General features: G+C 28.3%; 1 protein-coding gene across 2 annotated transcripts in view; it reads right to left on the bottom strand.

The window, feature by feature from the left end:
• Positions 1 to 16,061, bottom strand: part of LOC107437897 (spondin-1) — a 44,899-nt gene extending 28,838 nt beyond the window's left edge. Inside the window, exons 1-4 of one of the 2 annotated variants that reach the window (XM_043045876.3) lie at positions 15,195 to 16,061; positions 6,805 to 6,914; positions 4,047 to 4,180; positions 1,032 to 1,105 (exon numbers count right to left, since the gene is read on the bottom strand). In XM_043045876.3, the coding sequence (XP_042901810.1) occupies positions 1,032 to 1,105; positions 4,047 to 4,180; positions 6,805 to 6,914; positions 15,195 to 15,423 (547 nt within the window). In that variant the 5' untranslated portion in view covers positions 15,424 to 16,061. The remainder of the gene's footprint in view (positions 1 to 1,031; positions 1,106 to 4,046; positions 4,181 to 6,804; positions 6,915 to 15,194) is intronic. The other variant, XM_043045877.3, reaches the window with a different exon arrangement.
• Positions 16,062 to 16,878: the final 817 nt, after the last annotated feature.

The following is a 16,878-nucleotide window of genomic DNA, read 5'->3' as shown; positions in this document are numbered from 1 at the left end:
TATAATCGTGTGGGCTGTTGAAAAGATTATATCTTTTATTTTCCGGATTTTTAAATTTTTTTTTATCCTTTCCCCCCCCCCCCCAGTTGTTTGTAATTTTTTTAATATTATTATTTTTCTTTACCCCCCCTTTTTTTTCTTCATATGTCTGTAATTTTCCTTTGTTTTATCTTCATTTTGAACTTATCTAATGAGTTCTGTTTACTTGCAGCTTATGCACAATAAATTAAACTTATCATTTTTCTTATTTTTCTTCGTGTTGTTTTGTATTTATTTATTTTGCTGCATATATATATATATATATATATATATATATATATATATATATATATATATATATATATATATATATATATATATATATATATATATATATATATATGAGTAGGGGAAATAAACGGGCATGCCGAAGCAAAAAACAAAATAAAATTTTACTAAGTAATCATTGCATGGAAAGCAACAAAATCGAAGAGTTTCGCTCTCAAAAGCTAGAGATAATTTTGCAAATAATTCCCGATGAACTTTTAAATCTCATGCTAAAAGGGAAACGTTAGTAATTGCAGTTGGTCTAGTAAACAGGTCAAGGGAATAATGTGGTTCTCACAATTAGTAAAGAGAAAAAGTTCAAACGTTAGTTCATGCATACTTGGATCCAAAAATTGAATAATATCTGGTTGGCATTTACCTTCCTCTTAACTACATCAACACTGAGCAAGCGCTAAGTAATTGCAGTTCGATTGAGATTAGGCAGAGTGAATCTTGGCTGAAGTGAAAAATACTAAATTAACTGGATGAAAAGGACTGCAAAATCTCTCTAGTAAAGGAATTAAAGTTTTTTGTTGTTATTTCCATGAATTCAGAGGAAAAATAGTTGATTATAGAGTAAATGGAAATTGCACCTAACGATCTTATTTAATTGAATAATATAAACAATAAATTTATGTTCATTTTGTTTAGAACACATTCACGGTATTTCTCTAATTTCGGTAACGAATTTAAAACTAAAAAGCTTAACAAATTGAGTTCAATACCTTCTTCACATAATATTTGCACTAGGCGACCTTCATCCATGTACCAAGAATCTTTATTTTCTTGAACAATCGCTCTGAAAATAAAATTTATGGGACCAATTAATTACTTTTCATAAAACAAAATTAATTTTCTATTTATAAATAAGAAATTGTAACTGTATAATATTGGTAACAAGTACAATTACTTTTGCTTTCCAGTATATACTAACTTTGAATATTCTTAGTCGTCATGAACAATGGTGGGAAGAGAAGAACAAAATAATGACTGATAATAAAAAGAGATTTAAATCTCGAAAAATAAAATGCATTAAGCGCAATCCATCGTATAGTTTCAATTTCGGTAGGCGTGGCACTGAGCTTCAACCGTTTGTTTACTATTTTTAAAAAACTTTTTCTAAAATACTTGTACTTTTTCACTGAAAAAATTGTATTTAAGGAATTTGCAGAAAGTCGAATTGCGTGCACATACTCTCTTAAATTTAAATATGGGTACTTGTACTTCTAAAAGAAGAAGACCACAGATATCCACTGATGTGACTTATCACGTCAGCGCCAACAGATCTCTTCTAAGCAAAATGGTGTGTTAAAGTTGAGCTACATTAGTTAAAATGTTAATTAACGTGAAGTTAATTAAATGCAACGTCGTATCGCGCATCGAATTTATTGAAATATAATTCTTCCTTGTCTACATCTTTTACTTAACTGGAATTCATTATTGTTTCTGTACTTTATTGTAACCGTGATATAATCATTTTTTGATTTGTGTACCTGGCAACTTCGATGCATGATTAATTTGTTTATGTACTACAGGACTTCGTGCCTATTTTTGTATAAGTAAGAAATATATAGTGCGAGAATTGAAATCTTTTTAAAGGAATATAGACTGTGTCACTTCAGAGAATTAATGCTTGACAAGCTTGGCGTACTCGAAATAGAATGAAACGAACAATTGATAATACCACGTTTCAAAAACCAATCAGGATTGTGATAGCCACACTACGTCACTTGCAGGTATCCCGTTGAGCAATTGTTAAACAAAAATACCAGTGATTGTTAAACAGTCACAGATTAAACAGTGATCATCATTCAATTCACTTATTATTCAACATTGATAATGGAAATGTAATATTTATTTAATTACAAATGTTCATATTTATGAGAGTTTGCTAATGATTGCTAAAATGGAAGTCAATTTTTTATTTAATAAAGGAATTAATATTCATATTGAAATAATGATTGAATAATATTATTTGCCATGCAACAATTTTATTATGATTCATGATTTTCAAACAGCGAGCTTTATTTATATAAAAAAAATAGTAAATACATATTTAAATATTTATTTTAACATTAATATTTACATATCTTAATGTGTTAAAAATACTAAAAAAAATTGAATGAAATTTCCATTCTGTCCTTTCATTCAAATCGTAAAATTTGTATGATTTAATAGCTTGATAAATGAAGACAATTGCTTTGTTATTTTCTAAACTCTTTTTAGCCTTATTTAAAAAAAAATTGGAAAACCATCTAAGCATAATAAGTTTAAATTTACATTTTGTTTTTTAATTTATTTCAACTTAATATTTCACTGGTTATTCCTAATATTCAAGGAAAGGTATTTTGAATATATCGCATTATACTAAAGCAATCTTAAACCTGGAATTTTTTTATAATATGAACTCTAAATATGTATTTTTTTTTACACTTTGCTATTTTTGCTGGTCGCAATTTTTTTAAATCAAGCAGCAATCCAATTTCAGATCAATCCTTTAGTTAAATGAGCTGTATTATTAAATCATGGAATGAGCAATATTTTAATATATACTTTTTTGAAGTATTTTATACAAATTAAACAGTTATTTATTCAATGAATCGCGGCAGTAAAGAGTCCAATGGAGTCTTACACAGCAAAATGCTTCTGTTAAAAACATAATTTGTAACTTTCCGACAGAAAGTTTCTGTTCTACAAAAACTACAGAAATATGCTGTTAAACTACATCGTAATCTGTCAAACGAGACATTACTTCTGTTAACAAGAAAACTCTGTAACTATTGGCGCATATTGTATCTGTTGGGTACAGGTATTTTTTTTTATTTTTTAATATTAAGGACATTGGTATCGAAGAGGCAACAAATAATTTGATATATTGAACCAGATGCCGTACATTTGCGGCTGTCGAGGTGCTGGCTTCATATCAGGGGAGACGCGTGATATTTTAACGACGAGGGAACTGAAATAAAATTTCCAGGACGATTCCATGCTTGTTTTCCATACCTCAAAAATCGCGAAAAATAATGGAATAATTAAAAGATGCATTAAAATTTTTAAAAATATGTATCACAATGCAGACTAGAAGCTATACAGCTACCTCCATGCCAAATTTCTCTGCCGTATCCTGACCTATTAAATATATCTGGTGAGTACAAATATTTTCTGTAGTGTTTTGTTACAGAAAACTTCTGTCAACCAGTTTTCTTTCCGTAGCATACGGATAATCTCAGACAACATTGTAGGAAATTTTACGTAATACAAGAGTTTTTTTTCCACTGTATATCAAAAGAGATTGAATTTATTCTTAATATGGATTTTCATTTATTCTTAATTTATTCTTAATATATTAAGATGGATTTTATTCTTAATATGGATTCTAAATATGATATTTTCATTTTTGTTGACAATATAATTTTATTTAATCACTCAGGTAGCAAAATTTTAGTCACATATCCATAATTTGAATAAATTTTGTATTTAGAATTGAAGTATTTAGTGTTTAGTATTGTATTTAGTATTGCACTTAGTATAGGAAGTACTGTTGTATTTAGTATTTAGGATGTTGTATTTGGATATATGCTGTATTATTAAATTAACAGTTCGCATTTTAAATGCGTATTTTCTTACGAAGTATTCATTTTAAGTTGGACAACTTCTTATTTATTTATTACATTTTTGCCACAAGTAGTCCGAAATGGACTGTTCGCAATAAGTAAAAGTAAAGTAACAGTAAAACTTACCTAAATACAACGCATCCTGTCCCTGCTGGTGGAGCTCTCCACATTACCTGGATTTCACTTTTCATTATCTTAGATGCATTCACGATCGTATTTGGACATTCTTCAGAATATTTACTCACTACATCTCCAAAAAGCTGCCAAAAAAGTTTTTTTTGTTGAAAAAAAAAATACTTATTTAGTTTATCGCTCTTCAATGTGAACATGAACCATGTCAAGAAGTAAACAACAATTTAAATAATTAGTTTTAAAGTTTCGTGAAAATTAATATTTTTTATTTCCAATGCGCTGCACAATCGGTCTTGCCGATGAGCAGGCCTAGTGCGTTCTCCAGAGGTGGTATCCACTCTTTCAGGTCCACCGCAATGGGTGAGATACCGTTGGTCATGTTAATTTGGACGTCTAGTTTCTGCCACACTAGATGGCAGCACAGGGACTTTATTTGGATGCTAAAGTGCACTAGGAATTTAATTTTGCCGGAAATGCCAACAGTGTGAAAATTAATGTAAGAATATTGAAAAAAATTTGTGTGATTAAAACTGAAAATGCATTAAAGCTTTTTTCAAAAATAATAATAATAATAATAATTATTGTAATTCAGACGCAAAAAATGTTCTTTTTTGTACATATATTTAATGTATGTAACATAATTTTTTGAAAATTGAGGAATGCAAGTTTTGATACGCTGACATTGAACGCATGTCAATACATATAATAAGATTTGATATTCTTTTATAAGGCTTCCATGATAATTGTTAAAGATTCAAAAATACTCTGCCAAAATTAAAACTCAAAATCGATTGTCTAGGTTTAAACTGGTTGTCAATATTCAAAAAAATTCCTATTTTCTTTTTTATATTATTTAAACTATTAGAGAGAAAAGTTTTAAATTATTTGCTAAATATAAATATTTATTAAATATAAATATATGATTTTATGATATTTAACACAAAAGTACATATATCACATATATCATGTCATGAATTAAATTAGCATCTGCCTATGCTTTTAAAAAAAGAATTCAAAATCAATTTATAGTTATTATATATATATATATATATATATATATATATATATATATATATATATAAATACAAAAGCAAAATAAATAAATACAAAAAAACGCGACGAAAATTAAGAAAAACAATAAGTTTCATTTATTGCGCGTAAGCTGCAAGTAAATAGAACTCATAAAATAAGTTCAAAATGAAGATAAAACAAAGGAAAATTACAGACATGTGAAAATAGGGGGAGAAAGAAAAATAATAATAAAAATAACAAAAAACTGGAGAAAAAAAATAATAATAAAAATCAGGAAAAAATAAAAAAGAAAAAGATAAATATTTTTTAAAAAATCCGGAAAATAAAAGATATAATCTTTTCATCAGCCCACACGATTATATCAGCAAAAAAAAGAGGGCTTTCTAATATTGTATCAATATAGCCAAAGCAAAATATAACAATACAGTAGTGTGAGGAGCACTCAAAAAATTTTTACAAAAATTACAACAAATAAATAAAATAGAACACATTAAGTAAAATTAACACATGAAAACAGAAAATAAAAAACAGAATAAAACATAATCTATAAAGTGAGCAGCGAATTCAAATGAACGGGAAATTTTTCAAGAATGATTTAAAATATTTTCGTAACAAGATTGCCAGATTGCAAAATATGAAAACAAAATCGCAAATTGAGCGTAACTGGAGGAGTTTTGTCTTAAAGTGCGTTCTTACTGCATTATTGAAGCGCGTTTGATTTGTTAGTTACCTAGGATGGGCCCGAAAATGGATGTGCGCAAGGTAATATTATACTGGATAAATTAAAGAAGTTGACAATAAGTAATTTTAGAAAATAAGTATTTATTCAAGAAAAAAATATAAAATAGAAAAGAGAAAGAAACATGAATTGCCTGTTTTACACATAATTTTAGCCACGGATTTGCCCGAAATGAATTTGCACAGAAAAATTATAAAAATTAGCAAAGAAATCTTTTTAGTAAATAATTTTAGTCACGGATTTGCCCGAAATGGATTTGCGCATGGAAAGATTGTAAAAATTCACAAAAAAATTTATTATTAAGTAATTTTACCCATGAGTTTGCCCAAAATGGATTTGCACAAGGAAAAATTATATAAATTAACAAAGAAAAATTTTTTTAGTAAATACTTCTAGCCACGGATTTGCCCGAAATGAATTTGCACGTGGAAGAATTGTATAAATTAAGTAAAAAAAAATTTAGTAAATAATTATAACCACGAATTTGCCTGAAAATTACTAATTTCGTAGGTAACTAACAAATCAAACGCACATCATTAATGCAGTAAGAATGCATTTAGAAAAAAATTCCTCTAGTTACGCTCAATTTGCGCTTTTGCTTTCATATTTTGCAATCTGGCAATCTTGTTACGAAAATATTTTAAATCATTCTTGAACAATTTTTCGCTCATATAAGTTCATTTGAATTCGCTGCTAGCCTTATAGATTACGTTATATTCTGTTTTTTATTTTCTGTTTTTACGTGTTATTTTTACTTATTGTGTTCTATTTTATTTATTTGTGGTAATTTTCGTAAAACTTTTCCCCTTTCTCCCCTTTTTTTCATATGTCTGTAGTTTTCCTTTGTTTTATCTTCATTTTGAACTTATTTTAAGAGCTCTATTTACTTGCATCTTATGCGCGCAATAAATGAAACTTATTGTTTTTCTCATCTATATTACAATAATTGAGTATCTTACAAATTATAGGAATAAACATTACTTGGAACGACCCCACATCTTGTCTCATAGAAATATCATTTTGAATTTCTTTGGGTTCTACCATCAGTAGAAATCCTTGAAATTTCTTTCCTGGTTTTCCTCGAAGTGTAACTAAAAAACAGAAATGTCAATTCTTGATTCTACCTTATTAAAGTTATATAATAAAATGCTGGCAAATAACCTTATGGGATTTATTCACTAACTAGCACAAACTGTTTTCTGATTTTATATAAAAGAAATAGAATTATATGTAGTATTTTTGTCTAATGTCTATTTTTGTCTAGGTTTAATGTATTTTCATCTAATTATAATGTTACGCTTCTCCAGGCTTAGAATTTTGGTAGAAATTATTGTTGTATGGGCCAAAAAATATAAAATTTTTGTATAAATTCACTTTGTTATTAAATTATGCATATTACAAGTAGATTTCTGCAACTTTGCTAGATCCTTGCTTACTAGATCCATTTTATTTTGAAAAGAACTGTATTTATGATTTTTTTAACTATTTTCTTATATTTTTATTCTTTAATTTTCGGAGAAAAAGGAATAGTTAAGACATGTTTCATTAATTTTTTGTTGAAAATAATATAATAAATTAAGTTGGAAGTAATATAAAAAAACAATCGTAAATTTAAAAAAAATTGAAATTTTATAATCGAATTTTTTTATAGTATTTCATATTTTTTTTGTTATTCCTTAACCCTTAAGAAAGCGTTTTTTATATGAAAACATTAAGAACTTAATATAAAATCAAGTGCAATTTTAGGTTGAATAAAATAATTGAAAACAAAACAGGGAATTTAATGTTTATATTATTATTTCCCCATACATTTAAAAAGTTCTTCTCAGGTATCTCAGTGTTTGTTTTGTAACTAATTATAACTGATTTATTTGTTAAAGAAATGACCTAAAGTGATCGGTGTTTTGCCATTATTAAAATTATAATTTTTAGAAATTACTTGCACACTTCCTTATCCCATGTAAGGAAATTATAATAAAGAAAAATGAATAAAAATAACCAAAATATTTTCTTCCTCGTGTAAGTGACCACGCACTAAATATTACACGTGCTTCTTGAAGAAATAAACATCAACTTCATTTGACAGCTGATGATTCCCTTGATATGCTGTTATGGTGAAACGTATGATGTCATAGTCTATCAAAGCATCATCTTTTAATGAAGTTTGAAATGATTAAAAAAAAGTTACAAATCGGTCTAGAAATGAGTTCATTTTTTTAGCTTTTCCTCAATTTTCTTATGGCAACTTATTTTCGACAGTACGCAAAAAAAAAAATAAAAATGGATCAGTCATATTTGCTTTTGATCTAATGATCAGATCTTCACGTTTTAGGACTCAATCTTAGTGACTTTAGGGGGTGATCTCAAACATGCTAATTGATCAGATGATATTTTAAGCTACGCAATCAGACACAAAAACGTACTTTCTATGAATAAACATATTTTTTTTTCAACGGATTCAGATTTTTGACCTCCAAAATGCAGGGAGTTGCCGCCATTTCAGAAATATAAACTCTATAGTACGGTCAGGAGTGCTATCCAAAGTTTGGACCCCCTAACGTTAACTTTTTTTTGCGTATTTCACCATATCTCGGGAACTTTTCACAATTTCTATAAAATTCGATTTCGCAGTAACAATCAACTGATTATGCTCAAATTTTGTATCTTGGCATGTAAAATTACACACTTTAAAATGGCGCAGAGAAGTGTAATCCTTTAATTTTTCAGACTATTATTTAATATAATAAAAAACAATAAATACTTACTAAAACTTTTTTTGCATGGAATTATCTTTGGATAAAAGCTTTGGAAAAGCGCAAAAAATAAAATTTAGATTAAGGTGTCCCAACTTTGGATTGCTTTCTTAACCAAACTGTTGGAACTACTCGTATATTTCCCAAATTGCAGCTACCCCTATATTTTTTGAGTCAGAAGTCCGAATCCGTTAGAAAATGAGGTGTGTTTGTTTAGAGAAAGTACGTTTTTGCGAAAGATTTCGTAACTTAAAATATCATCCGCATTAATTGATTAGCATATTTCACCCCTCAAACCAATAAGAATGAGTGCTAGAATGTGAAAATCCGAACATTAGAGGAAGAATTGCTCAAGGTGGTCGTTTTTTTCCGCACTGTACAGTATTTTTACTCAGGAAAAAAGTCTTACTTTATATTTAAAACAGTGGGAACATACAATTTTACAAATAATTGTAATTATTATTCTTTTATTTATTTATGTAAAATAAAAGTATTATAGTAAATTTTTTACATGTTGGTTTTACATGTTGTTAGACATGTTGGAAAACTTCGTATTTCCAACACCAGAAGAGGGCAAGGAGGTCCAATTCCTTGGCCACCCAGATCACCTGATATAAAGCCGCTGGACTTTTTTCTTCTATTCTTTTTTTTTCTTTTCTTTTTTCATATAGGACAATGTTTACAGGAGGATCGTGTCGAACATTGATGACCTAAAAGCCAGAATTACAACCGCAATAGCCTCTGTGGATGCCGACATACTTGCCGCTACCTGGCGTGAAATTCACTGTTGACTTGATATTCTCCGTGCGACGAAGGGGGCACACGTGGAAGTTCATTGACAAAGGTCATGAAACTTTTTGCGTCTATCTAACCATTTATGTTATTAATTTTAATCTATCTTTTTTATTTTATAAGTTATTAAACATCAAAATGGGTTCGGGACTTTATAAACACCCTGTATATATATATATATATATATATATATATATATATATATATATATATACAGGGTGTCCCAAAAGGTCGTTTACAAGCTTAACATGCTGGTCTGTCATATCATGATGAACAAGATTTACATAGGAATTTGTGTCCGAAAATTAAAACTGAGACCGCTAGAGGGCGATAAGTGCAGGTTTGGATGAGGAGAAAAAAAATGATGTCGATAGCGGTGTTAATATGATTTTTATTATAAAACATTATTACATCACAGCAAATGCTCAAAATTCCTTCCATTCGCCACAATGCACGTTTCACAGCGTCGGCGCATGGATTCACGAACCCGTTCAAATTGGCCAGGAGTGTCACGGACACGTGCTGCTGCTTCCGCGATCCTGGCGATAAGATCCATGTCCGATGTTACAGGTGTCTCGTACACTATGGACTTCATGTGTACGAGACACAGGTAGAAATCCAGGAGAGTCAGGTCGGGAGATCGCGGCGGCCATGGGACTGGTCCGCCTCTACCAATCCAGCGATTAGGATAAATCCTATCGAGGTATTCTCGAACAGCGTAGCTAAAGTGGGCAGGCGTTCCATCATGCTGAAATCAGATGTTTCGGCGTGTAGCGGCTGGAACATCATCCATCAGATCCGGCAAAACTCTTTCTAAAAAAATGCGATAGGTATTTCCTTCGAGGCGTTCAGGTAGAAGGTAAGGGCCAATCAACATGTCATCGATAATACCAGCCCAAACGTTTACGCTGAAACGTTGTTGATGTGCATGGGCACGTGTGCATCTTGGGTTTTCATGCGCCCATACGTGCATGTTGTGCAGGTTCACGAAACCATCTCGTGTAAAGCAGGATTCATCAGAAAACAAAATCCATGATGGGAAATCTGGCTGTGTGACCCGCTGTTGCAAATACCAGCGTGAGAATGCAATGCGTTTGGGATAATCGTCAGCGCACAATGTCTGTACTTTTTGGAAGTGGTAAGGGTGTTGCATGTCATCGTGCAGTATGCGCATTATGGTGGAACGAGCTACACCCAAGACACGTTCGCCTTCTCGGAGACTTCTTTGCGGGTTGATGGCATACTCCTGTAGCACGGTTTCCTCTACTACAGGTGAACGTGTAGCACGTTCTCGACCGATGTGGCTTCGTGCTACGAAAGCACCTGATTCACATAATCTGCGGTGCAATCGTTCAAACAAAACATGACTTGGCTGACGTCTGTTTGGGAAGCGCTGAAGGTACGTCCGTGCCACGGCTCGTCCATTTCCATCAGCGGCGCCGTATACGTAATGCATGTCGGCCATTTCTGCGTTACTAAACTCATTCATCCTTCTCCTTCAACGTCGTCGCAGTTTTAATTTTCGGACACAAGTTCCTATGTAAATCTTGTTCATCATGACATGACAGACCAGCATGTTAAGTTTGTAAACGACCTTTTGGGACACCCTGTATATATATATATATATATATATATATATATATATATATATATATATATATATATATATATATATATATATATATATATATATATATATGGGTCATTCTCACGAAAACTTTCATTTTTCAGTTCATAAAATCCCAAAAACGTAAAGTGAATAAAAAGCTCTGAAACTTTTTATATTAATCGAAATATGTAATGGCATTATAAAGAAAGTATATATCCTATAAATTATACTTAATATTTAAATTAATTAATTTTTTAAATAATTTATAATTAATTAATTTATAATAATTAATAATTAATTAATTAATTTAATAAATAAATTAATTAGTTTAATAAATTAATTTATTAATTTTTTAATTTATTTTTCAAATTAATTAATAAGTAAATTAATTATTTTCACTATTTAAAAAGTGAGGGAATGACACTAATAGTGAGGGAATGATATTTTATTTTAATACATGTTTTTATCTAAGTTACATCTACCTAAAGTTTGAAAATAACATACTAAGTATATCTAATATTTATTATAATTTAGTCTTATATATTTAATACTTTTTACAGGTTTGGGAAATAAAATTGGCTGGCACGATTGAACAAAAAAAAATTTGATAATATACTCATCTGGAATCATTCCCTCACTTCAGCGTCATTCCCTCACTTTATACACTAGTGAGGGAATGACGAATTCAATAAAATTTAAAAATAACAGTTAGGCCTAATTAATTTCTGAAGTCAATCACATACAATTATATTCATGCAAGAAAGCAACATATAATTATCCACTTTCTCGATGAAGTTGTATTTTATTTTACTCTGAAAAATGACATGAGGGAATGACAAATGTAAAAAAATTTACCTGGTTTGATTCATTCAAATTTATTCCACAGCAAAGCTTCTTTAAGTTGAAGATGGAAACATACTGCAATTTTGTTCTATGATGCCAGTTGTTAATTTCTGAAGTTTTTATTAAAATATTTTTATTCTGAGAAGATTGCAGGTGATAAGAACATAGTTGTGAGGGAATGACGCGAAACACTGGGGACAAAGTTTAAAATAGTGCTGTGTTAATATTTTTATCAGAAATTAAATATAAAATTGATTTTTTGAATTTTATATTTCAGTATTCTAAAATAAAAAACACGAATTTGTAAAAAAAAAAAAATTATTTCAGAAACAATTTTTTTCTTTTTTTAAATTAGCAGTGGGGACAAGTGAGGGAATGACATATTGGTATATTTTAATTACCTAAAATAAATATAAAAAAAATTGATAATTTTATTTTTATTTTTTTGTTAGCTTGCATTCCGAAGGACACTTTCCCTGAATTTTTTTTTTTTTTTTTTTTGTAAGCTGTAAAACAAACATAAAATATACTGGGGACATGAAAATGACTGTTTTTGTGAGAATTACCCATATATATATATATATATATATATATATATATATATATATATATATATATATATATATATATATATATATATATATATATATATATATATATATATATATATATATATATATATATATATATATATATATATATATATATATATATATATATATATATATATATATATATATATATATATATATATATATGGGATTTATTTTAGAAGTTCTATTCTAATCTCATTTAGCTCCATAACTGTCAGTTCTTAAAATTTAAAAGTTTTCAGTGGAAGAAAGTTATAACCAGCGTCGAACAGCCAACCAATTTTGAGTTCATGACTATAACAATTTAACTCCATAACCTTATAATTTTGAACCTACCCCCAAAGACAAGGTAAATACTAGATCCCACATTGGTGTCACCTTTTGATAGAACTTACCTACATTTGCGTTACATGGAGATAAAAAACACGAAATCCTCCCACGATTAGCCTGACTCCAATGGGATTCCAACTCATGATCACTGTGGATATTTTATGACCGCATTATGTTCAGCGCAAGTTGGAAACATTTTCCGCCGACCAGCCGTTAATGGGATTCGAACGCGGGTTACGAGCTAACTCTTAATCGGAGTCGAGTGCTCTATTCCTTGAGCTATTACGACTTTTCTTATAAAGCTTGTCGTTTTGTCACCGTATTCAAGTGCTAACAGTACGAATATTGCGTCCTGAATAGATCAAATAAGTTTTGAAGGTACATAAATTTGGCCTTGAAACAAATAATAATTACAAGGCATATAATTCCCCCCCCCCTCTCATATGCAAGAGAAACGTCTAAACATTACTCTTTAGTAATCAGTTATTCAAGGTTTAACATTGCATTATTTTGATTATAAAAACATTAAATGTAAAACTTGTCACCTTCATGGAGTTATAAAACACTTTTTTATTAAATAACTGTTAAATAATTCAAGATATTAGGCATTCGGAATTTCATGTATTACCTGATGTTCAATAAAAAATAATGAAATTATGTTCGAAAAAGGAAAAAAAAACTATCAATTTACATAATTATTTCGGTATTATAAATAAGTAGCATCAAAAGAATTTGTTGTACCGTCACCTTTACTACTAGATTTAAAAAAAACTAGGCATTATTTCTTGTAAATTTCCCCTTCAAAATACTTAATGTAAGTTCATTTGCCAATGATGTCAACTAAGTTTTTTAAATTGTGTAACTAGAATTATTTTTCAAGTGTTTCGTGGAATCGTGTGATCCATATTTTTCGAAAAATAACAGACATCTTGAGTGCTTTGAAGAATAAAGAAAAAAAGTTGAGAATTGTAATACTTCATAGATTTTTTTTAGATTCTTTTAGATTTTAATTTTTTTATATTCCTTTTAAACACTTTTTCGATTCTTTTAAATTTTTTCTTTTTTAGGCTCTTTTTAGACACTTTTCAGATTCTTTTAGGTTCTTCCTATTCATATTCTTTTTAAACACTTTTCAGATTCTTTTTTTTTAACACTTTATAGATCCTTTCACATTCTTTTTTTATTCCTTTTAAACACTTTATAGATCCTTTCACATTCTTTTTTTATTCCTTTTAAACACTTTAAGATTCTTCTAAAATTGTTTAAGAATCTGCATTTTTTATATTCTTTTTAAACACTTATTTAGTTGTTTTTAGATTCTTTTAAATATTCTTCCCTTTTTACTTTTTTAAACACCTTTTTTGATTCATTTTATAATTCTTTTCGATTCTCTTTTTACATTCCTTTTTAAACACTTTTTTTTATTCTTTTAAGATTCTTTCAAACTGTTTTCAGACATTTTGAAACTATTTTTAGATTGATTTTTTAAAAGACCGCTTTCCAAGTAGATGACAGAAACATAAAAATTCCCTAAACAATTTTACCTTTAAAAGCGTCAGTTAATCAAGCAAACAAATTTTATTTGTAAGAAAAGATATCCTAACATGCTGATAATATATGAAAATACACAAATGTTTTAGCTCACTAACTATTAATTATATTTCAATAGTACTAATAGTTTTATTGTTGATGACTTAAAACTAGGGCAAAATTACACTTCTGAAAAAAAAAATTATAACGAAATTGCGAAACTTAATTTAGCAAAACAAAGTAAGCTTCTTAAAATATACACCAATGATATATAATATAGGTTATTTAATAGAATATATATATTTTTTAATTTCTTAAAAAATTATGCTAAATTAAACCTATTTTAATAATACTCTGACTAATATTACAATGTTTCTATGCTTAATTTTTTTTTAAAAAAAAGAATAAAATAATTTTTTTTATAAAATTAGATGTTTAAAAGTATACCAGATATATTAATGTATAATTAAAACATAGCATATTTAAGAATTTTAGATTTTTGTATTTATAATGCAATATAATAATTATAATAATTAATTTTTAATATGAAATTTAATTATTTAAAAAAATGCGTATTAAACTACCGGCACTCAAGGTGCCAGTACATTTTTACCCGAAATTGTTGCGGAGCAAAATATCTGGTATACCTTAATATTTACAGTGATAATTACTGTAAAATCACTGAATCGCACCAAATAAATTACTATTAATTATTATTATTAAATATTAATGTCAAAATTACGGTATAATATATTATGGCAAAAACACATTTTACGGTAAAATGAATTTTACAGCTGATGCACCGCAAGAGCCATTACTTTGTTCTGTAATTTTATTCGGACTTTTTTATAGAGTACACATGCCAGTTATATTAATATATAATAAATAGATTGCGCATTAATATATTTTCAGACTACTTACTTGTATATTGTTCATTTGGTTGATATTTGGTAGGTTTGCCAGATATTTTTATATAAAAACCGTTTTCTGTTGATGTTGTTCTTGGTGATTCTGAACCAAAGTTTGTTTTCCGACATCTGGATGGATAGTTTTGAGGTATCATACGAGGTTCAACATCTGATACTGAATTTTCGGAAACCACATAATAGATAAGTTGTACAAATACCAAGTATACTACTGAACTCTTCATACTTATCACTTTCTCTTGGAATAATATACAGAGAAGACGACAGTTTTCGATGAAAATAAATAAATAATACCGTTCTAATGTCACAAACACAAAATTATTCAACTTTTTTTTAATCGTCTGCTATACTATCGACTAGGAAAATTTAGATATTTCAAAAATTGGATAAAATGAAAAAATTAAATGCATTTGCATTTAACTTGAATCCTCTTTTGCGATTTCAGACGATTCAAAATATTCAAAACTTAAATTCAAACGATAACACAATTAATTTAATTCCGATGATCAGTTGTAAACGATTTATAATAAAAAATTACTACTTTTTTCACATCTCGCTAACACTTATTTATCAAAAATAATATTCACAAATCACTATTAAAACACAACATTTCTCTCTTTTCAAAGAAAATATATTCAAAAGAAGAGAGCTTTTTTATTTGATCTTATTTTTTCGTCCGATGTGTTCAAAAGCAGACGATTACATCTAAAATGAATTCACGGCCATCTAGAAAGTTATCTCTTTACTAACTGGAACCTATCAACATAAATGTGAGAGTTTGTTTTTAGAATAAGAGAGAACACTTTCAAGACCATTGCTTACGCAATATCATAAGCCTCAAAACAGATAAACTTTTCAAATTAGAACATAGAACATCAAATGCAACTCCATGTGATTAATTAGTTGATAAGTATGAAGTGTCGTCAAGATGAGTTCGTATCAAATTACAACCCGTGTAATTGACCAATTTAAATCAGTTTCCGCTTCCGAGTAATGATTATAATTTTAGAACTTAAAATATACGCAGCTGTTTCGAACATTTCTTACGTAATTTATTTTCTGCAATTTTTTTTAACATTTAATCTTTCTTAAATTAGGAATTTTAATTCTTCAAAATTTTAAATTCTAATTTCTTCGTCAAAGTTTGTACGATAAAAAAAAGAAACACTCTAATTTGATAAGCATATTTTTTAATTTGATTATTTTAGTTTATCTCATTAATCAGTGGCTTAGATAGATTTTTTTTGCCCCCTTCTGCAAGATTTATAAATGCGCCATTAGACTTAACAAAAAAAATTTTAAACTTATAATATGAAACAAGAACACTATAAAAAAGGCATTCGAAAATTTAAAATTATTCATTTATTTAAATTTATATTAATTTATATATTTTATTTAAAATTATTTTACTATTAACTTATAAAGAAATAATAATTAAGATGGAAAGTCGGAATTTTTTTTAAAAAAGGCACTAAATTGGGACATTGTATGCACTTATTGACTAACGATATTTAAATGAAATTTAACGTAATAATACGAGGAAATTACTCACTATCTTCCAAGAATTATATTCAAAATTTAGTAAAAGATTATTATAATTTGGAAAATGAGTTAAAAAATATCTGAAGAAAGAAAAAAAATGTTGAAATTCATATATTTGCACTACCTTTTTGAATAAA

This window comes from Parasteatoda tepidariorum, chromosome 9 (genome assembly GCF_982258835.1).
Source record: "Parasteatoda tepidariorum strain Cologne lab strain chromosome 9, Ptep-v5.0, whole genome shotgun sequence".
Lineage (NCBI taxonomy): Eukaryota > Metazoa > Arthropoda > Arachnida > Araneae > Theridiidae > Parasteatoda > Parasteatoda tepidariorum.
This window is presented reverse-complemented; position numbering and strand designations above follow the sequence as displayed.